Source organism: Dicentrarchus labrax, unplaced genomic scaffold, assembly GCF_905237075.1.
Source record: "Dicentrarchus labrax unplaced genomic scaffold, dlabrax2021, whole genome shotgun sequence".
Taxonomy (NCBI): Eukaryota; Metazoa; Chordata; class Actinopteri; family Moronidae; genus Dicentrarchus; species Dicentrarchus labrax.
The window spans coordinates 17,183,336-17,209,768 of NW_026136718.1; the positions used below are offsets into that span (position 1 = coordinate 17,183,336).

A 26,433-nucleotide genomic window follows, 5' to 3' on the forward strand; every position below is an offset into this window, starting at 1 on the left:
GTTGTTGAAACATTTAGCCGATTGAAGAAGAAATTCTTTAGCAACGACTCTAGAAATCATTTTTCACTATGAAAATAATAAGACATATGTACTAAAAGGTATAAGACATGTTTTGAATAAATGTACTGTTTATAATGTTACATACAATTAAGCCAAGACAGATAAATATAATTATACAAAGAGGTAAATTGTACTTTGTACTTAAGCAAATCAATTAGACAAAATCTATCACACCGGTTTAAAACTACATTTCTTTTATGTACAGACAGTATACATAGGCCGCAACTAATAGCTAGCTACTGTAACTTGAATGGTCACTCTTCCTTGGCACTAATGCACAGGTCAGCCATACATCATTTATTCATGGTGACAGCAGATACTTTGCCTCATCCCCAGCAATTAGCGAATCAATAAAAACGCATTGGCTTTGAAACCATCCATTCTGAGAGGACAAAAAATAGTGTCGTTCATCAACATGCCAGAATCCCAGACGCAGACGATCACTCAAGTATCGGCAGCGTTTGTCAGCTCAGCATCAACAGGCGCTGAGCTGTCAGCAATAAAGCACATTTCCTCACGTCACTGCTCTTAAAAAATGACTGCCAGATATCGTCTGGTCAGGTGTCCTCGCCTGCATAATGTTCCATGTTCTGTTCGATATAATATCTCAAATTGGGGTCTACATAGGGCATAATCTATAAATGCCATTTTTGAAAAACGACAAATTTACTGTTCTTTGCTTTAGAAGATTTTGTTTGTGTTATGCATTTGTGTCTATTATGAAGTAGATGATCGAGCTGAAGCCATCTGAATTTGAGCTGAGATTATCACAGACGCAGACAGGTCAGCAAAGGGCTCGCACCGGCTAATACCTCTTTTGTCAAAGTTTATAAGGCTGACATATCTACAGTACAATTAGATATTGCTGTCAGGTTTAGAATTAATTCAGAAAATCTGCATTATCCAATACACACCTCTGCTAGGGAGCGGTGTGTGTCGACCTAAAACAACATCAGATTTAGCCGGAAACGTCAGAATGTGACTTCACTGTCAAACAGCAGCATTTTTTTTTTTTTTTTCTGTTTTTCCGTAGTAATCGTTAATGTTTGTTTGCAAATAACAAAATACGAAGAACTCACCAAATCTGAAAACACAATACAGCTTTCTCTCCAGCCTTGTCTGTTTCATTATTCTCTCTCTATTTATCCTTTTAAGCCGAATGAAATAACTGCAACTGGATGTGAAAACATTGTCCAAGAGAGGCAACAAATTTGTCTCTGAAATTAAATGCTTTTCTCCATCGAGCAAAGGAGCAGCCCTGGGATTTTTATTTTGAATTAAAGAAGAAAAATGAACAGCAGGAAGTGAGATTATTTTCCTTATTCAACCTATTGAACTGTACAAATTTAGCCACTGACTTCAAGTAAATCCCCAGAAAAATTCACAGGCCCACAACAGATATATAATCCACTACTACACAAACTGTCATAATTATGTTTGCATACATGCTCATGATTGTGTTTTCTATTTTTCTATTTTTTATGACCTCAATATTATCCCTTGTCTGTATTTTTTAGCACATAAATATATATATTTTTTACATATATTGTTGGAGACTGACTTTAAAAGAAACCTGCATTTAGTTTATTTCTGAACAGATTATAATATCAAACATCAGCCTGTTTTATTGCTGCGTTTATAAACACTATTATCATCAGAAAACTTGAATAGTTTAGATTTAGTTATGGTAATTCGGGTATTAAAAGACCTGTCAATCAGTGGGGGAATAATAGCAAGTTCAAATCTTCTGCTTTGGTTTTTGGTGGTGGGGGCGACCCTTTTGTTTACTTTTGTTTAGTTCTGGATTATGGGTTGTGCTCTTCGCCCACCTCGAAAATAATTACTAAGTGTTTTGTTTGTTTAAGTGACATGATCAGTGTGTCATTGCTGTTTTGTCACGAACGTCAAGACACATTCAGCAGTGCAGAGACTACTACTACTCAGAAACCCTGGGCCCTGCCACTGCCATTACATGGATGAAATTACAGGTCATTACTTCCAGGCCGAAGTACCTGAACACGGAAAGGTGACCTTTGGTGGGGCGTGGGTGCTTGTGTTGCTGCAGCAGCCTATTCGGTTGTTAGACTATTGTTTATGGATCACAACCACATCTCCAGCCTCTTTTATGTTTCACCTACAGAGTCGATGCATATGAAAAATAGGTAATAATCAAAAACAAGGCAATGTGCAAGAAATACACATTAAAAGGCACCCTGCAGGCGGGCTAAATTGCTGGGTTGGGTGTGCACAGAAAAATTATGTAGACAGAGAGACGGTGAAGCGAAAGAGAGAGAGTTCACTTAGCTTTACAGTGTGTGTGTGTGTATATGTGTGTGTATATCTGTGCATGAGCCTGCAGACACCTGCTCCATTCTGCAGTGATGGCTCCCAGCGGGACACAGGCTCAGCTGCTGATCTCTAGGCCCTCCCTGCAGCACTGGTGGCCAGCACACACACACACACACATACACACACACACACAGACAGCTCTTCCAACAAATCTGAACCCTTCAGGCCCCCCTCACAGTGTCTCTCAGCCTCTCTGTGTCCCCCGTAACTGACACACCACATGTGCTCATATCAAGTGCAAACATGACATGATGTACACACACATACACGCACAAAGCTGCACAGTCTGCGTTCATATGATGTTGCATGTAAATTCTATGACACGCTGCGGTCATAACCCGCTCCAGTCTGATACATGCTATAGGGATGATATAGCTGACTAGAACGTCTTTTTTTCCACTACCCTATAGCTAAAAGGCTTTACTGAACACTGCACTACATCAAACCTCCATATTATGTGCTGCTGTAATCGCAGTTTAAAGGATACAGTGATATAAAGGATATATTTTGGCCTTTTCTTGTTTGAATCCCTAAGACAGTTATTTTGATCTTTTTAGAAGATCACTTAATGCCTCATATTAATAATATAATACGACATTTCATTTTGTCAGCCTTGCATTAATCAACCACCATTCTACTTGTGGCATGATTGTTATTGTTGATGCTGCATTTTGCACATTTCTCCATCTCTCTGACTATGAGCATCTTTTTCCCTCTGTGGCATCGTGCGGCAGGGTTGTGGAGCATAAATGAACTAATTTTCCTGGATATAGAGAACACTGCAATCAAGGAAAGGGGAAGTGCAGCAAGCGGCAGATGGAAGGAGCTAATCATTGTTATGAAATAGAGATGACCTCTAACTATCTCCTGGCTGCTAATGTACCGTAGCTACACATGTTTGCCCGCTTCTTTGCCATGTACCCCTTCTCTCCTTCTTCCTCCTTTGCCTGTTTGTTGTTGTGGTGATGATGAACCTCTTCAGGAAGGTCTGGAATGCAACCCTCTTTCTTTTTTTTATGTTGAAACAGAAAAGATTGGAGTTGTCAAACAAAGCCTAGTGTCACATAGAGAACGGCAGCTGCCTGCAGTGGGTAATCAGTAGAGCTTTCTACAAATTAACAGCATTCAGCTCTGAAGCACGGCGCACTGCAGGTTTTCAGATGTGGGCTTTTGAAAATTAGATCTCAGTGACTGAAATACGGAATAATTTGCAATTCCGTTTTTGTTCACGTTTTTTATTTATTTGATCCGCTTTGTGTAAGGTGTCATGGCTGAGATTGCCTGGTCATCCTGACGCTGTAAACTAATACTGCGGATGCTCATTTTGAACAGAGTAATATCAGTCTAAATTTCATTAACTGCATGCTGAATCTCTGAATCTGTGTGCCTGGGTTCTGATGGGCTCTGATTTTGATTCTTTGAATGCTCTTTTCAATGCACAGGTTTAAAGATGCATAACTGACCATATGCGTGTAGCATGAACATACACACGCATATGCTGTCATCACACAGTGTTGCCAGGGTAAGTAGACTTTGCTGCGGCGAATGGTGTGTCGAAGTACAATTTTATATATATGGAGCAATGTTTTGCTGCCGGTATAGAGTTTCTGTTTTTCCGTTTGATATAATCGAAGTAAAAAATGTGATGCTCATTTTGAATCTTTACACACCAAAGCCACCAGCCTCTTCCAGCACATTTATCTAATGTATGCAAATGATCTTGCTGTGCTTAATGAAGGCACCATTAATCACTATAACGATGGTCTTTTTTAACCAGGGTAATCATGCGCACGCACACATATACACACACACACGCACATTTTCATATGCACACACGTGCATATGTGCTTACACACTCACCCATTCTCACACACACGTACACACTAACACACACACACACACACACACACACACAGGAAGATGCCTCATCACCAGCAACACGTTGATGACAAATACACAAAATCACAAAAATAAACCATTACCAAACCATTTCACCAGAAATGTTACTATGTATGATAGCCTCTCGGTTATTAATAACAGTGTTTTGAATTCATTTTGTCCCCGTACTTTTATGTGTTAAATTTAATGTAATTTGCAACTGGTCATCTGGCTGGCTAAGTAATAACCTCAAATTCTGTTATTCCATTTAATAACACGCCGATAAGATGCATCAAAATATGTTAACACGTCAATCATATTTATATAATAAATTCAGCTAATTAGTTCCACTAGTTTCAACAAATAATTTATGGTCCAGCAGCTTTATGCAAACAGCAGATAACACTGTTGTGAGTCTAAATGGGCAGTGGAAAACACAGTCATTTTGTGTGCTGTATAATAACAACAAAACACTGGACAGACGTCTTTGAACTTGTGTAAGAATTCAAAGCAAAAAACTGAAAAACATTTTTGAAGCCCAACTCCTAACGGACGTATTTCACCGCTTATCCTCGCCCTGCATTTGCATACAGTTGACGGAAACCCCTGGGTACAGTCAGCAGCATGACAGTAGGTTATGAAGGCTTCCGGGAGGCTCTGGGGTGTGGATCTGAGCCAGTTTGAAGGGGAGCCGAACCAATGAAGAGCCCACAGCGGATTAGACACCCACAGCTTCATGTCGCTTTAATGCGGCGAGTCAGGGATTTTCTTACAACGCCTTTGCCTAAACGCTCAGGGTTTTCTCATGCCCCTTTTTCTCTCTCATTCCCTTCCCCTTGAAGTAATGTTCTCTTTTAAATGGCAGAGTAATGTTGTCTCCAGTGCAAAATATCCAGTCTATCCACAGTGTTCCTGCTCCTGTGTTAATGTGACTTGTCAGCTGTTTATTGGAATTGAATTAGATTGATAGTTAAGATCAAATGTCATTTTCAAATCTGTCATCTTACATAACTGTGCAGTACACCTCCTAAGGGTGTTAAGAAAATAATCTTTCCTTTACAAGGATGTTATATTATAAGTTTAAAACTGTAGAACTGTAGGTGTAATGCCTATTTGTTAATTTACTATGAAAGTTAAATTCATCATTACGGTGCAAATATAAACGTTAAATGCAAATACTGCAGATGCAAACAGGATTCACAAAATACAACAAACAAAATATATTAACCACATAAACACACACTCACACATGCATGCACACACACAAACACCTCAAATTCCCTTGATAACAATCTGACTGGCAGAGGCTAAAGACAGAGTAGGCGTTCGTAATTGAACAAACATAACAATGTAAATATTTACTAATACTATCCATTGGGGATACAGGCAGAATCCCACAATTGATTTGCTCTGTTTCTGCCCTTTTGCTCTATTCCTTTCACACACACACACACACACACACACACACACACACACACACTGACACACAGATTTACACATACTAACTACCACTCTGTTCTTTTTTTCCCTGTTTCTTTTCTTGCTATTATTCTTGCCTGTGTTCATTAAAGAGATGGAGATATATTGGTCTGTCTATCCTCTTACCAGGGGTGACCTGTAGCCCATCTGGGCTGGCGATGACGGGAGATCCCTGGGAAATAGCGGCGAGCGCGTCTCGGGGACGGAGCCCACGCCACTGGCTGCTAGTCCCGAGAGCTGCCCGTACCTCGCCATCATCTTGAGATGCTGCTCACAGAACACACACACTCATACACAGACACAGGAGGAGAGGGGAGGAGAGAGAGAGAGAGAGAGAGAGAGAGAGAGAGAGAGAGAGAGAGAGAGGAAAAAAAGAGAGAGGGACGGGGTGTGAGAGAAGGGAAGGAGAACAGATAACAGCAGGTAGGAAGGACGGTGAGAATGGTAAAGGACAGAAGAGGGAGTGGGGCGGGGGTGGGTGGGGGTGGGGTTGGGGGGACACATGAAGAAAGAGGAGGTAGAGGGGGATTACAGAACACTTTGCTCTCACACAAATGCATGTGTGAACACACACGCACATACAGGCGTACACACTCTCACTTGCAGACATACTGTACGTGCACATAAAGGCACACATACAATTTTAGCCCCAGGTGGGCAATTTCACAACCAAGCCTATGTTGGATTGGTTTGATAGCTACCTTGGTTGTATTACAATAACGGGGATATTCAGTCTAGGCACTAGCTCTCCATTTATTATTACAAGCCAGGTTGAGTGTAAGAAGCGTAGCAGTTCCTTTTTCTCCGTACCAACTATCGTACCCGGAAAATATCATAGCTGCTGTTATCAGTCATCCCCTCTGTCTTCTGGCTATGAGCATACAGAAGTGTACAGACACGCACATGCACGGACATACGATAACACACATGACAGAATGGTTGGCAGCAGACACACACAGGTGAGGTGTGAAGAAAGAAGCAAATCCAAATCTCTTTACCTCATTGCTCAACAAAGCGGCGTTGAGTGTTCGGCTTATTTCGAACATGTTCAGATTCGGTGCTTTTTTTTTCGTTCTGTCCTTTTATTTTCAGATTCTCTTCAGTTCTTTGCTCCCCTTTTTCTTGTCTACGGTTGGGATTCAGTCCCGGTAACACAAAAAAGAAAGAAAGAAAGAAAGAAAGAAAGAAAGAAAAAATGAAATCAATTGAAAAAAGAGGGGGATAAAAAAATCCTCTTTAATTTTCTGATTTCTGGAGTTGTGATCTTTCAGCGCTCTATTTTTTCTTGTTGATGCACCTCTGCTGGCTGTGGCTGTAGTGGTGGCGTTTGTGCCCAGGGTCTCCGCACACGTCTAAGGAGTCAATATGCTGTTTTTTTTTAAATCTCCCCAGAGTCAGCACATTAAAACAGGCAGTCAGGCAGTCGATGGGTCGGTGGGTCGGGCTGGCGGGCTGGCTGGCTCCCTTATCTGTCCCCCGCACACTGGCTCACACAATACGCTCCGATCCTCACACTGCTCGCTAGCAGATTAGCCTGTCCCACAACATAGCACTTAGTTTAAACTCCCCTCCCTTTTGCTCTCTCTCTCTCCTCTCTCTCTCTCTCTGTATCACTCCCTCTGGCTCTCTCCTTTGCTCTCCCTCCCTCTGTCGCTCTACCTCTCTCACTCCATCTCTCTCTGCATCACTCTCTCTCTCTCTCTCTCTTTCTCCCATTGCTCACGCATTGATGCAGCTACAGTTCGCTGTGCTACCACAAGGTGGGAAGACTGTTCTAGCAACAGCGACACCATCGCCGCCACATCCCTTCCTCTCCGTGCCACTCCTATCTTTTACATTTTTCCTCACTTCTCCTTTTTCGTGTGTGTCTGTGACACACAGCTACAGTATAGATGGTAAAGGAACGTTTGCGCTTATAGCAGCTCTCACTCCCTGTCCAGATCAAACATACAACCAGGGGTAAATGGATTGGTTAGGGGGTGTGAGGACTAATATTGTGCGGTCCTGTTATCTAATTATGGTTCTTACAAAAACAGGTTGTAGATTTAAGTGTGAAAAGGGACTATCAAAGACTTTTTGGAAGCACTTCCTTGGAGGTATTTTTGTGACTGGTACATGTAAAGTAATGGAATGTAATAAAAGATGAACATTATCAAGAGACCTCAAGAGAGTGGAAATGAATGGTACCTCTTAGTAATAGGCAGCAGAGGGGAAAAAAGTGAGGGTTGGGCTGATGTGAGCATCAAGGTCAGGTGGTTGTCCTTTTCCTCAGCAGGGTGTGGCACAGAGATGACGAAGCAGCTAGTCACAGGCATGGCAGGAGATCCCAACTACAGAACAAATAAACAAGGGAAAAAAAAAAGATAAGGGAGACTTGTGCCAAGGATATGATTCACCACATTCTTGGTTTCAGTCGATAGCACCTGAGAGATTTCAAAGTATGACTCAGAGTTTACTGTAGCTGCATCTAGTTTATGCAAAAAAGGCAAAATGTTTATGAAATTGAAGACTACGGTTTTAGAGAAAATAACTATATAATAAATGGTGCTGAAGGTGTGATTGGTATCACCGTTATTTTCACTAATGCTAATCTTAGTGGTGCCTTATTCGTGGCTCCAGTAACATGGCAATGGATTTATTCCCAGTGCTTTGAATGTGCTTTTTGCTGTCTTGGATCAGAGTGGGGCTAGCGGCCAGTTAATAGCAGCCTATTGACACTGGACCATCTGTTTAGGTGGACGCTGTCCAGCAAAGCAGGGAGGGAGGGAGAAAGGGACAGAGAGACGGAGGAAGCGACAGATAAAGAGAGAGGAGAGGGTGACGATTAATGGACGAGAGAAGGGGTAACGGCAAGGTACAAAGCAGAGGAAGTGTTAGCAAACTGTTAACGGTTTATGTAAAACAAAAAATATGTAGAAAGACTCACACTTGGATGCGGCTTATCATACTGTTTACATGTTTTAAATTAGCAGATTTTCTCTTTACATTTTCATCAGTAGCAGGGAATGTGAAAGTATCATCAACGACATCACTGTGTTATAGCACTGTACTGTCTTGGCTTCAGTTCCATTTTTTTCCCTCAGAAAAGGGCTGCTAGCCACATCCCTGTTCTGTAAAGCCCGTGGTCTCTGGGGATGGCTGGTCCGGCAGAGCCTGGGGGGGAGCTGTCAGTTGAATCATCCAGAGTGAGGGCTGATTCCTCAGTCAGCTGCCTCTCAAGCCTTCCTCTCTGACCAAGCCTCACTCCCCTGAGCCCCCTGATTGCTGTCACCATAGTGATTCTCTGTGTACTGCCGGCTAGTCTCTGCACCCCTCCCGCCCCTTAAACACCCCAGCCTGCCTCTCGCAACCACCCGTCGCCAACTCGCTGCCACTTGTGTTTTGATTTTTGCATGACTTCCTCCTTCATTGATGATGGACTTTATGTGTGGAAGGCCTTAGCTGAGCAGAGTAAAAAGGGTTTCCCTGTACTTGCTGGAATACAAATACAAAAACATAGATTTGCTCCCTCAGCACACACACATAAACACATCAAGCTTCAGGCTGGAAACATAAACAAGAAATTCTTTGTGTCTTCTTTTTTCCCCTCTTTCAGTTATGGTACTGAGCTACAAGCACTGACTTATTTGATCATTTTACAGTTTAGAAGAAAAAGTATCTCTCTAAGAGAATGAAAAGCAAGGCTTAAAAATACCTTTGCTGTGCCAAAGCTTCTGTTTACCCAAGGGATTTCTGATATGCTCTGCGCGGGATTGTGATGGTGCGGTGAGTCCTATAGTCACTAGCCACCCACGCTTAAAATAGCCACGATTTCTTAATGTTACTGTAGATCCTGTATTAATCTATGACAGGAATATGTATACGTGAAGCACATTCATATGTTCAGATATCGTTAGAGGTCAAATCTGTTTTGATAAGCATGTAGAAATATACTCTCCTGAGAGATAATTAATATTTGAGAGAACACAGTGTGGACTGTACTCCTCTTTCATGTGATTCAGTTTTCCAGTGATGGATGTATTCATTAAATCATTGCTGCAGTTTGCAAACATCATGACAAGAATCGCACTGCATGCATGTAGAGTGGTACTTGGATGGAAAGAAGAGAGGTTATTGTTGAAAGTGTTGCTATTTTTTCTCCTCCTTCAGACATGTTTTAATGGAGGACACATCAATATAGAATATGGAGCTTTAAAAGAAAAGAAAAGCCATCAAGAAAAAAAAAGACTTCATGCAATTCAGAGCTTTGCTGTAATAAACTCCTGTACATTTTATCATCATTAATGCACCACAGACTCTGGAGTTATGAAGTTTGAGTCTGACATTTGACATTCTACAAAACAAAAACACAACAATTGTTATTTTCAGGTGATTTACACCAATGAAAACATACCGGTGAATGTTATATTCAATTTCTGTTATGTATTACTTGTTATCAGTGGAATAATATCAGAATCGTTGATCTTACTCAATTTGTTTCATAAGCCAGCAGCCAAGAATGAGTTCCAGCCAATAGATCAGGTTACAAACAGTATCTAAAGTGCTCCAACTCCGGCAGAGGCAAGCCAGAATCTTGTGGTAAATTCAACTACTCCTATGCAGTCTCCATTTGATAAGAGCTGAGAAACAAGGGAAACATGTAGCGTATCTAATTCATTCTTCTCATGCACCATAATTCAATTTCAATCTCCCTCTTGAAAATGAATGATTGTACCACCATAGAGCTCTTTAATTGGCATAGTGTTAAAGGAATGACATAGCATGGAGGACAGCTATTCAATTTTCAATTTTAACGAAATATTACACAGCAGCTCTGTATTCTCTTCCTGTCATCTGAGAAATAATCAGTCCAACCTATCTACTCAGCAGCCTGTTGATGCTTGCCATCAAATACAGATCACACACAGAGAGAAATATTATTGCCCTCTCCCTGGTCTTATTCATTTGGTCCTGTTACACAAAGCTTATAACCTGAAAATTAGCAGCAGCCTGCATGCCTCTTGCTCCAGGAGTTTGTGCGGCTGCTCATTTGATGTACTTAATCAGGTGCAGCCTTTGTAATGGGAAAGGAATAGGGCCAGGCTTGATTGGCCTTGATGACATCTATGCTCCAATTGTCTAGAAAACCTCCAGCTTTAATCAATCTACAGGATAATTCAGAATCCCTTGCTTCTGCCTGCAATGATTGGCTTTTTTCTCTGAGAATACCATTAAAAATGCAGGTATGGCTGCAATAAGACTGAGGTGTGTACAATGTACTGATTACAGTTTACAGGTAGTGTAATATTATAGTTTAGCTTCGCCTGTAGAATGCAAATGTCAGATGTGTACTTATGTCGCACACTGGCATATGAAGTTTTCCCTGATTATAATAACAATATTTACAATTAATTCAGTCCATTTTGGGAATTAATTTTGATGTTCAGACAGGGAACGGATCAGAGCTATATATTTAGGACACGTGTTTTCTTGAGCCACGCTGACTGATTGAGACTAGAAATTAATGACTTTGATCAGCACTTAGCAGTTGATTTTGCTAATCTGTTTGCAGTTTGCGTCTGTTCTCATTCTGGTATGTTTGTGCGTAACGATTCAACAACTGAACTTGGCTCATCTTACCTATACGCACTGCATGTGTGCACTGGTGTCTTGTGCGCCTGCAGCGGTGTACGGATGGAGATGACAGCGCCTCTCCCGCTTCCTCCTGCTCCGTTGCCGTGGCAACACACAGAGCGCGTCCGCTGCTGTGTAACAGAATGGAAAGGAAGATGGAGGAGAACACTGTTAGAGACGTCGAGACTGGTGTGTAAATATGAGCCTTACCGGGCTTCCCCTTCGGTGCTATACAAGCGCAGGGAAGCGGATAATGCCCAGTTGTCTGACAGATAGTAGCTGCATGTTTCGGGCTTGCTGCGTGTCTTTATACCGACGCTAACGTAAAGTGTGCTAACCTTCTAGCTAGCAGGTACAGGAATGTAAACAATAGTCATGTCACTAGCTTGTTATGAACTAGCTTCACTGCTACAGACGTTTGCCAACCATTTAACTAACTGTACGCGGGCAGCTTGGGAAAATACACCTGCTGGCATGTTAACGTGAACCTCTTTAGCAGCAGTACAGGTGTATTGCTATGAGTGTCTGCTAGCTAGCTGTGTTACCTGCATTAGTGAGGGAGAGCTCCTCCAGTGAACTGCTGGGTTAAGTTAGCTATCTGTCGGTACCTGAACTACTTGGTCTTTGTCCGTTACTCTACATTAAAGCCACAATCCGCGAATAAATCCCAACAGTAGCGCTGTATTGATAAATACGTAACGCAGATTTGTACTTAAAAATAATGTGCAGGTCTTTAAATACAAAGATGAATACCAGGAACAAATCTAACTTTGTGATATTACACAAAACGTTTTTTCCAGTATTCACAATAATCCAAACACTACTGTGCTTCTGCCTCTAATGTGAATGTGTAAATTAACAAAGAGATCTTTAAATACAAAGTTGAATATTAGTTTGTGATCTTTTCTGTTGCTGCAGAGGATTTATTTAAATTTTTTTCAATTAAAGTATTTATCATCTGTATGTTTTAGAAATAACAATTTCACAAATGCATGCAAATGTAAACTTACACGCCTAACAACACAGAGTCAGAATTAATATCACCTCATTAAGGAGATAACCAACCAGCAGTTCAAGGCAAAGTCTGTGTTGAAATATATTGGCCTGTTCAAAAAAAGTGTATAACTAATAACTGTAACTAATACAAAAAGAAAATTCCTAAGAAAAGGTACAGCTTTTGCTTTTTTATTTATGCATAAACAGTGAAGAAAACCCCACATTAAAGCAGCGCTGTGTAAATTCAGTGTCCACCTGCTTAAGTTCAAATGTCATTTGTACTGCTAACAAAAAATAAAGATTCCTTTCAAACTTCTTTGTTATTTTATTTGTGTTACTCCATTTTACCCTGCAGATCACTGTTTATTTCTAGTTTAACATTTACAAAACTCAACATTAGAAAAACGATATGTATACATCAGTATTTCTAAGATGCAACATTTAACTTAATAATATGAACCCCTTTTTTAAATGTATTTACACATAATTTAGTGGTGGCTGAAGGTCTTGCATGGTACGTTCTTACTTCAAGGTCAACAATCTAGTTCTGTGTTATGAGATACTCACTTATGGATTAGCTACAGGCTAAGGGCTTACTCCCAAAAAACTTATTTGGCACATTTTACACAATGCCTTTGAATAAAATGAGACTCATATTATTGCACTTGTTCTTCAGGCAGTGAAACTGGAGGAGAGGATGCCTTGGTGGGGAATGTGAACAAAATGATGGTGAGCCCACCAGGTTACTCAGGAGCTCCGCGAAAAGGACATCTGGTTTTTGATGCTTGCTTTGAGAGTGGTGAGTAATAAACTTTAGAAATGCTGTATCAGTAAAATATGTGTAACATACCCAATTGCAAACATAAAAAAAGCAGTTCCCAAGCAAATATGACCCTAACTGTTCCCACAGTCACAGTTATTTTCACACGGGACCCTTTATTTTGATTGCTATACAAATTTGCAGCATCTGTTTTCTTATCTCATTTAAAAAAAAAAACTGCATTCACAACTAGAATCCATCCCATCCTCTCAGTACCTGATACAGAAACTCTGTCATACTGCTTTGCTTCAACAAAACTAACATTTCAATGCCACCTACTCCAGCCTGAAGTTTCTACCAAACACCTCCACTTTGTTCAAAATACCTCAGCTAGAAATCTCATTACAGGTAGATCAAATACATTTGACCACAGTATACAAATTCGAGCCTCATTATATTGGCGGACTATTCAAACCAGAACTGACATCAAGGTCCTTTTTTTGAATTTCAAATTTTTGTATGGATTAGCACCATCTTATTTATCCAGCCGTATTAGGCTATGTTCCAGTCCACAGTCTCTGTTCATTAGATGTGATGTATTTATAAAGTCTGAGAATAAACAAGAAATCAGTTGGATGTACATACAGTTTTCTTATACCAGGCTTCTTATCTTTCCCATTTTCATCAAGATATAAGCCCCAAATAACCCTACTAATACTACCAATAAAAATAATAATAAAAATAATAATAATAATTGTATTTACAGTCTGTATCATATTTAATAGAAAAGGTTTTGGGTATAGCAACTGTGAGTTGGGGGATCTGAGAGCTTTATGAAGACCATGACCAAGACCAAGATCACATGAAGATTTATAGTCAAGTCCTAGGATTTTAAGATCTTTATTACTTTATAACTAGAAGCCAGCACAGGGTTGTAAAAACAGATGCTTTTTGAGACTTTCTATCTATATTCTCCCTGTGTTACGGCATAATCCGATCTGAAAAACAACAATAACCATTTTGCTGTTCATGTGTATAGTACTTATTGTATATACTGTATGTGTCTGTATCTGGACATGTACAGGCTACAGGAATGGTGTTCATTTGCTCATTTTTGATATATCAGTATTGCAGATATACTCTGTCTGTGCATTATGCAGTATATACTCTATTACAGTAATATCCATATTGACTTTTTGTTGTTATTACGTGGACGCTGACCAACAAACTTTGCCATGCCTAGAACCACACCGCCAGCGTGGCTAAAAAGATAAATATATTAAGCATACTTGAAAAGGTGATCGACCTGTTACCTTCACCAACTCTTTTTGGGAGTAAGACATACAATAAGATTAAGTTAATGTTGTTTGTTAATGGCCTTTGTTTGCTGCCTTTTTCTGACAGCTGAATGGATGAAAATAAAGTACTTTCTCACCACTGACAAGGTCAGTTGGTTAGACCCACACACAGGCATGCGCTCAAGCACACAAGTAGGCAGAGTAAATCAGGGAATCAGTGGGTCTCTCTGGGACGGAATTTCTGTGTGGAGATTAGGTTCAGATGGCACTCAGATTTCATATTTCCACAGACAAGCCCATTTTTTTCCTGCAGACTGAGATGAGCTTTAACTTCACCCTGTTTACTTTCTGATGTCTGGCCTTGGTGTCATTGTCAGTGTTATCCTCCAAAGTTGATTTTTACTATTATGTTGTCTCTGATACACTTGATTTTCAAAGTGTTAGAGGTCAGCTGATCACAAGTAAATACATTTTTTTTCCCTTTTTAAATATAGATAGAGTTTTTTTTGGGGGGGCGGTTGCCTTTACTTGGCAGGGCAGCTCAAGATAGACAGAAAAAGAGGGAGGGAGAAAGGGGATGACATGCAGCAAAGTGCATTCATAAGAGGAAAACTAATCTTGTATAGGCAAATATAGTGATACAAATAATAGGGAACCTAATCCACAGTTTTGTACACAGTGGACAAGAGGCATGTGAAGGTGAGTACATAGATTTAGTACTGTGTGTAAAGATCTAAACATATTACATTAGGAGGATTGTGCTGAGATATCAGTGTGATGATTGGCCTTTTTATAAATTTGCCTTTTTTCCCAGATGACATGGCCAGAGGAGCTCAGACATTGATTAATGGGCGCTGAGCTCCCACACTGAGATCAGCTAACATACCAGTGTCTCTGGCTCCGGATGTATCTCCTGAATGATTTATGGAATTGATATTAATCTCTTTCCAGTAAATGCATTACTAAAGTTAGAATGGGGGATGAATTGATGTTTGCCAGCTAATGTCAAATTAATGCCCTGTTGCTGTTTCATTTAAGCATCACTGATTTTGTTCGCCTTACTTAAAGTGAGCCTTAATATTAGTTTATAATAGTTCTTTCACAGTATACTCTGTGTGTATGCCTGTTGAACTCGTACCAAGCAATTATCATCCTCTGATAGTTTTCTATTTATTGCAAACCTCTCCAATGAAGTTATTCTTTCTTAAACCTGCACACCCTCTGTGGCCTTTAAAAGTGTCTAGAAGTGCAAAAAAAGTATTGAGAAGTGCGTACAAACTACTGGACTACTATCATTTTAGTGTAGTATGGTATGATCACCTGTCAGTGGTCATAATGTTATGGCTGATCGGTGTATTTTGTAAAGGTTGCAACTTGCTTCCCCCTCCCCTTCCAAGTACGAAGGAGAAACTACAGTGGCTGCGAAATGCATGAAAACGCCTCTCTCTAGAACCAGTAGTGCGTTTTCTGGGTATAATGATACATATAATGATAATTATACACTATAGAAAACATATATGAATATTATATTCCATTTCTAACAATAGAGCCTCCTAAATGTTACACAGTGGACCTTTTAACAACATAAAGAGCTGAACTATAAAATAAATTGGGATCTTAATAACCCCACTTGCTTGTATGCATGTTGGGCTAGCTTTATAAAAAGTATATTTTTATGTGATTTATGAGGATCTATCTTAGGTAAAAATCATTCACTATTGATTTCCTTTAAATACTATTGCTGTAACTCAAACAAGCTTGACATCGGTGAAACTGTTTTTCTTTTGCATTTTTAGTTATTTTTTAATGAAGTGAAAGACTTCTGACTTCAATGTTATATACAGTGTTTGTATTTGGATATCTACTTCATCATATAATTTCTAAACATTGGTGTTGCACTTAAATTTAGAGTACTTTCTAATTTTCAAGACAGTCCTTGGCTAAAGATTTGAACCCGATGTCTGCTGTTCCAGAGAAAACAGACACTTCAATTGTAAAGTCTGTTTACTTATTATTAAGTGTTATCAGAGGTTTAAGATTTTAGACAACATAATATTTCGAGGTTCATCTAACCAGGCACATGCCATATTGTTTATACAGTAGTTTTAGAGCCCTTATTCACACTTCATAGGACAGTGTGCATACCTGAAGTATCAGTAAGGCTTATAAAATGAGCTCCTGTTTCTCATAAATTCAGTCTGATATCTATGTTACCAATCACAGGAAGGAAATTGGAGACTAGTGTGTTAGCTCCTGCCACATGTATTGAATGTTGAAGAGGCATGTTTATTTCTTGGACCTATTGAATTGGTCTTTCATGACAGCCTAGGTCTCTTTAACTCCTCTCAATCCAGACTGAATGGCCAAAACACGTTACTTGAAGCAGACATTTTAATTTAAAATGTATGCAGACCTATAACTCAGCAATGTTGTGTGCCCTTTTTGCTTCCTTTGATCGACAGCTATCTGTTTCCCATGTACATTTTCATACAGCTCAGATTTTATTTTATTGCGTTAGTATAGCACAGAATAAAATCTAATTGGTTTATTAAAATAGACACTGGTTATGTAAGCTGTTTGCCAAAGGTATAAAGCCTCATTTACATTTAGATGAGGCTTAATTCACTTTGTTGTCAGCCCTATGCTGATCAAGTCAGTGATGGCCTACAGATTTACATACAGTAGGTGTCTCAGCCAACAGGTCTTCTGACACTGAATTATTCTAAACCATTAGAGGCCTTTTCCTGTTTCTGCCTAAAGATAACATACAGTATAATGATGACCCCGACTATTTACTGTTGGGTATACCAGAACTTCAACATTATGATTATTTTTTTAAGACATCATCATTGCAAACCTTACTGATTGCTTTAGTTGACAGTGTACAGAGCAATATGCACATTTTCATTAAACCCCACATGCAAATAGATTTTTACTTGTTGAGATCATCTTTTTATGTTACTTAGGACAATGCAAAATCGTGGTAGAGAATAGAAGATGTTGTTAATCTGTAAGCATTAAGTCTTGGCCTATTGTTGAGTATTGTGTCAAGAGGCAGAGATTCATGAAAGTGATAAGAGAAGCCTAATTGTTTTTTAGAGTGAAATCCAAATGACATTCTTATCTTGTCTTGTCACATTTGTTTCGTCACATACTCCAACTGTTGACATTTTCAGCTAAGTCCCAAATTCTTTTGTGAGTGCATCCTCACAATGTCGCTGACTAAAGTACCATCTGTCTCTACAAAGGATGACACTGACAGTGCGGGCATATTGTTTTACTGCACCTTTGGACCATGCACCAGATGTAATTAAGCACTCATTGATTAGTCAGACTGCTGTCTGCTGACAATGACTTGCATGGTCAAAGAAATTCCCCAGGGGTGACAAGTGTGTAATGGGGTCCATTGATAAGCACAACTCATAGACTCATCTGGCTTTACAATCAATTCACTCGATAAAATCCAACTTATATGGCAGACTGGAGACCAGACATGCGTGTACCGCTGTTTCTGTTAGTTACTACCCAAATAATCAAGGCCTTTTAAGACTTTGGGATTTATTTGTTTCTCTGAGTTGCTAACCTGACTCTTGTCATGGCTTGGTACATTGAGAAAATAAGACTTTAAATAAGCATGGAAAAACTGTGATTGTACAGTTGATGAATGTCTTATCTAACTTACTCATGTCAACATAACTGCTGAAGGAACATGGCAATCTTCTCACACACTTCATTAGATGTCTTACGGAATTTAAATAGTTGAGCATTGCGTTTACCTCTGATTTCACTGTTTTCAGATTATTCAGTATTGTTAGTGTGAGTGTGGCTAATTATGCAGTACAATATCTGACGCACTATATAAGTTAGAGGAATAACAACACTCACCGCTGGAGAGAAAATTATCAGAGATAAGTCCAAAGCAGAGCAAAACCAGTGTTCACGCTTTATGCCAATGCTTTCTCTAAATTAAGGTTTCCACCTCTGACATTATAGAACTTATGGAATCCTCAAGCACTTCATGTATTTGCCCTGCAGACTTTAAATCACCCCTCACCAATGATAATTGATGGAAGAAATATTTGCTCTATTGTTGAGATAAAGAAAAACAAAACAAAAAAAGACTGCCAAGAGATAAGTAATGAGGATAAATGTTTAAGAAAATATTTCCACTGTTCACTGAGGATGAAGGTTTCATTGTTTTTCCCTTTTTGCTTCTTTCCTTTAATTTTCTTTTTCCTTTCTTCCAACACTGAACACTGTATTTAATCTGCCCGGCTTTATCTTCTCCCCAAAATTGTCATGTTGCAGTTGCACAGTCCTTCTAAAGAATGACTGATTAGAGTCATAGCTAAAGCAACATTTACAGAGCAAATACAGAGAGATAGAAACAGAGAGGGAGAGATGGTCGGGAAGAGGAAAAGAAATAAGGAAGTACTGAAGAAAAGAATAATATGAACAGTGGGGGGGCTGGTGGCTGCGTGTTCTGGAGCTGGTGGGGGGAGAACGCAGTCAAGCTTGTCAGAAGATATTTATATACTCCAGAGTGCCCCATGAATCAGGATAGTTGAGTTTCCATTGATTAAAGAAGAGGGAAACGTTTTTACAATCAAGCTAGATGCTCAGAATGAGTGGCTTGGAGAGGCCTGAGCTTGCCGCAGTATACAGCTCTCTGCCTCGCCTCGCCTCGCCTCGCCTCCCTCTCTGATGAAACAACCCAGAAGGAGAGGCAGCCCATGCATGGAAATACACATTTTTCTTCAAATGTCTTTTTTTCGTTTATTCAACATGAACATAAATTGTGTGATGCCCATATCACCAAACACAAAGATGTTACTCAGTATTATGCTCTGTGTAGTCATGTGGCCTTTTGATTATTTGATTTTTGACTTTCACTGTATTTTTTTGTATAGCTCACCAACCTTAGATTGCTCTAACTCTTACGGGCTTTCCAGAAGAAGATCCATTCGTCTGAGTGGGAGGGAGCACTCCTGACATCTGATGTATTGAGAGGCACTCCCAGTCTCTCCGTCTCTCTTACATGTCCTTGGCAGCGGAGGAGCTTCACTGCTCAAATCACTAAATGGCCTCTCCAGTTTCCCTTTTAGCAGTTTTCTCTCCTCTCTCTTTCTTTTAAGTCAGGAGTAGAGTATGGAGATAAATTTGAGTTGTCTAGGGACTGTTGGCAAGACCATTGCTTTTGATTTATGCTATTTATTGGCCATTTGTATCCATAGGAGATTACTCTTTATTATTATTGTGTTTTTTTTTATTATCGTCATGTCCTGTCTCTGCCTTTCTTCAGGCATATTTTGTCAGTTTTATGTCCCTTTTTGTGCCATATCATGCCATGTGAGTTGGGATTATGTTATATTGGCTTGACCCTGAAGGAAGCTACACAACAGGGGCGTTTCCGAGCACAAAATCTTACATGCAGTGCTTTTAAAGCGAATATATTTTTATATTACCAATGGATAGTCATGACTACTTGTAAGGGGTCACTCGTAGTGATAAACCTCTACCATGGCTGTATTAAAGGTCCAGTTTTAACAATTAGGGGATCTATTGGTAGAATATGATAATAATATTCATAGGTTTGTTTTTTATTAGTGTATAATCACATGAAAATAAGAATCATTGTGTTTTTGTTGCCTTAGAATGAGCTGTTTTTATCTACAGGGGCAATTGTGTGACTCTTCTAGACTTTCCAAATGTTACTGGACTAAACAGATCAAATTCTAATAGTGAAACAAGTCATTTTGTGGAGGTTGTGACACTCCAAAAAATGTATCCATTGTTTTACAACTGCTTCACAATGTAAGCTTATGGGCAAAAACGCTTTTCAGGCCCCTGTGCATCGCGTGACGGATGCCATTGCTGTGATTACTCGCTGCTCTTCCTGGGGGCTTGACCTCTAGGATTATCACTCAACTCTGTAGTTTCCCTCAGTTCTAAAGAGTGCTTACAGTGTCTTAAAGTTCATTGTTGGGATCTTCCAACCTGTGACTTTACTCTTCACTCTCACTGCACTATCAGTGTTGTTTTTGGCTGCTGCAGGCAGCTCTTTTCCGTGCTCATCACCAGCAACAGATAGGCAACGTTAGGGACTGGCTCAGCTGTTGGTGAAGAGCAAAACAGAGCTAAAATAGAGTCAATATTATACTTCTCAACAGGTAGGCACACACAACTTCAAATTAATGCTATGTTACTCCGTATCTCCTGGATGACTTAAATGGCAACAGTTTGCTTCGCCATATTAACTTAAAGGTCAGCTTAGTGTTGTGTTAACAGCTTTTTTTTGCTTCTCCTCAGTGGCCAAAAAATCAGTTAGTGCAGGTGTAACAAAATGATGTACAACTATTCTCAACAGCATGTTTGTTATTTCTTCTCTATCTTGTCTAAGCAGAACAAACACTCCAAAGTGTTCAACCTGAGAAACATAATAACTACAGACAACAACTATCTGCCTTTATCACATGGCTTCATGGGGGCTTGACAGAGTGTTTTTCCATGGGAGGTGAGAAGTGATATCAGTAGGATTGCATGAAATGCTGAGCAAATGAAACAGAGCGATAATCCTGTCTGACATTCGGGCCTGTTGCATATGGTCACGTCTAATCACTGAGTGAACACATTGGCTCAGTCACGCTGGTCGGAGATGCCTCCTCTGCCAGGAAGTAGTACAATCAACCTCAGTGTTTTGTAAGTTAATTGTTGATGGCTCTGATATGAGCTATACATAGGAGGCGCAGCCAGCGCCTCATCTTCTCAAAATGTCACCAAATGCTAGCAGCAGCAAGCTGTTTTGTAAATTTTGAGTAATGAAAGGATTTGATTATCAACTGTATACACAGTGTGGCTGTGAGATTTGGAAAGGTTGAGGGGAGGAATATTCAGACACTGGATATTATAAGAAACATAAAAATTGGCATTGTTGTTACTTCATCCGCACTGAAGAATGTGGTTTGACACAAGGTTTAATTTTGTTGTTGTTTTTAAATTCCACCTTTAGGCTATTTTGTGTTCTAAATATAGTTTGGAACACTATTCATTGGCTCAGGGCCTGCCTTTAGCATCGTGATACAAGTGTGTCGTAAGTAAAAAATTACTGCAACTAAATTTCTGCATTGCACAAGTGCTGCTTGCGCACAGGGCTCCAGTGATTCATCTCGTAATTCATTTCCAAGCAATTCCTGACGCCATAAACACAGTTTCAGAGCAGACGTCTCATTTTTCATCCCAGGCAAGACTGTATGGGTTGGGAAAATGGCGAGGATTTGTAATGCTTTACCAGTTCATGTTTTTCAAGCTGCCTGTGTTTATTCTGCTGATTTATTTAGAAAACCTCTCAGTGAGATGAGCTTCATTGATGTGCCAGGGTTTGTTTGATAACACAAATTCATGTACAGAATATGCTTATACAGTGAAGGGTGAAATACTGACAGGAGCAGAATTTTGATAGAATACATTTTGGTCTGAATCCAGGCAGCTATCTTGTAGGTCTACTGCTCAAAGTAAACAGAATTGAAATTCACTCCTCAGGGGCAAAGGCTGTTATCTGGATTTTTTTCCATGGATATTTCAAACAGCTCTTAATAGTGAACATGTTGGAATATGTTCTAGTTTTTAGACAGACTAAAAGAGTATCTATTCTGGCTTTTAGAGTTTCTCAGCCATTGTTTAGCCTATTTTTATATATATATATATATATATATATATATATATATATATATAATATACTGTATTTTACTTTAAAAAGCTGTATCATTCACTTGTAAAATAAAATAATTAGACTGTGAACGAGATTATAATATATAGGGCTGTTGCGGTTAACAGCGCGGTTTGTGGCATTACTGCCATTTTTGTTATTTTTGCAAATTACATTGTAAGGGGATAATGTTTCATCGCAGTACCTGCTCACCTGCACTCTCCCTTCTCATGCTCCCTGGCTTTGTGACCCTGTTAACTGGTGACGAATAAAGTTGAATTTCATTATCACGCTTATTGCAACAGACCTAATAATATAGTGAAGAAACGCTCATGTAGGCAACAATCTATTGAATCTTTCGTACAAACAATTTACAATTGCATTAAAAAAGTTTTCAAGACCACTAATCATACAAGCACTTGTAGATAAAAACATTTGGAGATAACTTGGCTACAATTTCCACAGAGCATTATGTTAAACCTGCATTGATTGATTTTTATTTTTGGCCACTTGGGGGCAATGCCAGCTTGGCATCGCAAGACTAATTCGCGAATGCAGATTAGTCTGGAACCTCTGAGTTAATTTTCGATTTCCACAGGGTTTCAATTCCTCGTAGACCTTAAACCACGGAGAGCGTCGAAACGTGTGACGTAGCCCTGAATGACACATTTAAATATGTCTGTGAAAATTGATTCATATTTAATCAACACTAGTTTGACAGTTTGATCTGAGTTTTGTGAGCCTGTATGTTGCCCTGGATGGACCTGCAGACCGGACGCAATTGGATAGATTGAAATCAATTAGAGCAGCAATGTGTGACTGTAGTTTTGCTTGGTTGAAGTGAGCGGTTTCAGTTGGATGCATTCTGCAACTTTACCGCTAGATGCTACTAAATCTTACACACTGGACCTTAAAAAATTTATTGGATACAAATTAGTGATATGAATTAAGATTTAGGTGTTGATTCACATTGGATTAATTCAGCAACTTTGGCATAGTGCAGTGAAGCATTATAAGGATGTGCTTCAGCATGGGGACATACTGACTAATGTCTTTCAAAGAAAAAAAAAACCATTTAATTATATTTTTAACAATAAAAAACTATTTTTAATTTAACAACTCCACTCTATTGCATAACTGTTGATTGCTTGATTGTCTCCCAGTGCTTGGGTTCTTGAGGACACTGTCCCATTCTGTTCTTATCATGACTTTAACCACAACGTAATGCCAAGATGTTAAAATGCAAAGATGCTTAGATCCTTTCTTTCTAAACAAAGTCATTCCAGTTATCATCTCTGCATCATGAACTTGGCATCATCTGGAACCTCCTGCTGAGATGGAGAAACTTCATCCAAAGAAGGCTCCCTGCGCTCTTCTTCTCTGATGAATTATGTCTAAATTGAATTACCAAATTATGTCTCTTAATCTCCCATATCCGATGGTATAAAAAGGGATTAGCTTGTCATAGGGTGGATTTGCTTTTATGGTATATTCTAGAAAAAAAAGAAGAAGAATTTATATTTGTACTTTGTGACTTTGTCATATATATATTTATTGCTCTGTATCTTAATTTCTCTTAATTGCACGATGGTTTGGTGCAGTGCCTGGCAAAATGATTGCTGAAAAACTCCTTGATCTTCTGCCAAGCCTTTTGAATGGCATTCAGTACTGCTTTTTCATTTTTTTTTTGTTTTTCTGAAAAGCTGGCATTGCATTGACAGTAGCAGCACTTAGGGTAATTCCCTAGATTGAAAAGCTGCTCCACAATGAGAGATTTCCTCTGCAGTACTCCTAACTGTTGAAAAACCCACCCTGGGATTTACAGACATCCTCTCTCTTGATTTCCTGACTCCTGGATTCACTCGTGTCACTTCACCTGTCAGCCTGTTAAATATGAACCAATCTGATTAGCACACATAATACTGAACTGGTCGGGCAAATAAATATAGAAAAAGCACCAGTGGCAAAGTAAATTACGAGAGGGATTCTGGACATTAGAGATGGAAATCAAGTGTTTTAAGTCTGAGCAGCTTGCCTTCCTTAGAACAGATACAGCCGACTGCAGGTCAAGAGCCATTTACTGCTGTACTGGATTAACTGGGCTTTACCTCATTTGAGAAACTGCTGTCCCATTTGGGGTGATTTGTTTGCTTTTGAATGGCAAGACATAGGCAGTGGAAAGAAAAACTGTCTTGGTCGGAAGAATACACTTTCATCTTGTCCGGCTCTCCTGCATTTTCAGCGACTGCCGTTTTCTGTTGTTCCTTGATTTTTTTTCTTGCTGACCTATCGGTTATTGGCCAGTGATTTCTTGCCTCCCTTGTTTCTCTTCTTTTCTTGCATCGGCTCCCTGTGTTCCTGAACTCATTACAGAGCAATCAGCCCCAGGCGTTGAAGTGTGCACCCAGAGGGAGCAATAACTGTAAATAAACACTACTGCGGGCTCTCCGATAACATGTTACCAAGATGATAACAGCCCTTCTTAGCAGGCCTGTTGACCTTCTCCTTGCCTTAGGCTTGCCAAGGACTCCTCAGCTCCCTACGCTTTTATCTCCAAACTCTCCTCCACCACTGGAGCCGCTGGAAAGATTACTACTGAGGAAGAGAGGAAAGGAAGGAGGGAGTTACACCAAGAGAATATAGAGAAGAGGAGAAAAGAGATGAGGGCGAGTGCTTGGAGAATAGACACATAACAAGATAGAACAACAAAGAGCCGACCTGGGCAGTTGTCCCTCTGCCAGTGCCGCCACCTCCTCTGTCCGTTCTTAGTCTTTGTAGGGCTCAACATAATTAACTTGTTAAAAGATAGCATGAAATTGAAACAGACTTGTATTTACTCGGTGGCCACCAACACACAGGACACACCAAAAGCAAAAGATAAAGAGAAAGAGGGGGAGAGTGACAGACAGACGGGTAGACAGAAGCAAAGTGACAGAGAGAGAGGGCGAAAAACTAAGGGATGGAAGCGCCCAAATTCTGATAAAAACATCATCGAACAATCCAACCCACTGTTTTAAGCTTGAGAAACAGATGAAAGTGAAGATTGCAATTCCTCATGGTTCACTCCCCAGTACTAATGCAGAGTGTCTGACCGTACCATGTCCAGAGCTGTGGGGCTAAGGCACTGTCTGGATGAGATTGATAATACAATTAAGCCAGTCCCAGTATGAATGCATCACTATGACCCATTACTACACCAACCGCTTCAGATGGAGCATACCAGTTTAGCTCTAGGGCCTTTTGGACGGAAAAAAATACAATTATAAAGGCTAGCTAGAAAATGTGTTCTCTTTAGAATGTGCAGGCAGGCCTGTGCATCATCAGATATGTGTGGGCTGCCTGCATATCTCACTGCTGTCCCCGGGCCCAGCTTTCTTCATCTATATTGAAACGAGGAGCTCACTGGAGCATAGATGGACTCATAACAATATGATTTTTTCCCTTATTGTCCCCTCTTATTGTCTGCTCTTATCCTGGTTTTGTTGTATATTAAGATTATTTTCACAACAATTTCAACATAATGTTTACAAATACACAAGCACGTATTGTGTGTGTGTGTGTGTGTGTGTGTGTGTGTGTGTGTGTGTGTGTATGGCTATATAAGACATCAGACAAGATTATTTTAGTTATTAAATTTAAATGAAAATGTGTCTTTATATTCAGACGATTCTGTGGACAACAGAACATCCAGCCAAGGCTGTGTTTTTTTTTTTTTTTTTTTTTTTTTTTAAAGAACATCTTCTGAGTGAAGTGCAAAGCATACTTTTAAAAGATACAAATCTTAGTAACAGTTGTAATGGTTTGTTGCTCTGGTGTTTCTCTGAGAGCCTTGATTCTCGTTCCAGGGGATGGGTCTAATTTCTGGTAGTCTGGAGTAAGTGCTTGTGCTATGCCTGCTTTATCATATGGTGATGTCTTTGGGCAACAAAAAAAGTTTGGGTATTTCTTGTCTTTGTTGGCACTGATCTTCAACAAATCAATTACTGAATGTTTGCATCGCCTATCTGTTCCACGTTGAATTTAAAGTAGCCTAGCAAATGCCAGAATTAATCTATATATTCAAACACAATGGCAACACAAACTGCACTATCTCTTGACTGAAGAAATTACTCTTTCAACTTACATATGCATGTGTTTGAACATTGTATTAAAATATGTCTTATCACCTTGAGGTTGCCAGGAAACCAACAGACTCCAGGAAGTCATTGTTAATAATAAGTTAATAAGTGAGCTTTAAAGGGCCTGATAGGCCATTGTAGCTGTTTCCCTGTTTTTTATCTTTATGCTAACCTAGG

At 39.6% G+C, this 26,433-nt stretch overlaps 2 protein-coding genes and 1 long non-coding RNA gene across 4 annotated transcripts in view; 1 reads left to right on the forward strand and 2 right to left on the reverse strand.

Annotated features, from left to right (window-relative positions):
• Positions 1-7,370, reverse strand: part of elavl4 (ELAV like neuron-specific RNA binding protein 4) — a 74,377-nt gene extending 67,007 nt beyond the window's left edge. The window contains exons 1-2 of one of the 2 annotated variants that reach the window (XM_051376364.1): positions 6,765-7,370; positions 5,893-6,033 (exon numbers count right to left, since the gene is read on the reverse strand). In XM_051376364.1, coding sequence (XP_051232324.1) covers positions 5,893-6,033; positions 6,765-6,812 — 189 coding nt within the window. In that variant the 5' untranslated portion in view covers positions 6,813-7,370. The remainder of the gene's footprint in view (positions 1-5,892; positions 6,034-6,764) is intronic. The other variant, XM_051376363.1, reaches the window with a different exon arrangement.
• A 600-nt stretch (positions 7,371-7,970) lies between these two features.
• LOC127350119 (uncharacterized) lies at positions 7,971-11,979 on the reverse strand. The gene is made up of 3 exons (XR_007880524.1): positions 11,925-11,979; positions 11,386-11,510; positions 7,971-8,096 (listed from the first exon to the last, which is right to left on the reverse strand). It is a non-coding gene; the product is annotated as an uncharacterized LOC127350119 (long non-coding RNA).
• agbl4 (AGBL carboxypeptidase 4) overlaps positions 11,446-26,433 on the forward strand; it is a 258,636-nt gene continuing 243,648 nt past the window's right edge. The window contains exons 1-2 of the mRNA XM_051376359.1: positions 11,446-11,568; positions 13,052-13,174. Coding sequence (XP_051232319.1) covers positions 11,523-11,568; positions 13,052-13,174 — 169 coding nt within the window. The 5' untranslated portion in view covers positions 11,446-11,522. The remainder of the gene's footprint in view (positions 11,569-13,051; positions 13,175-26,433) is intronic.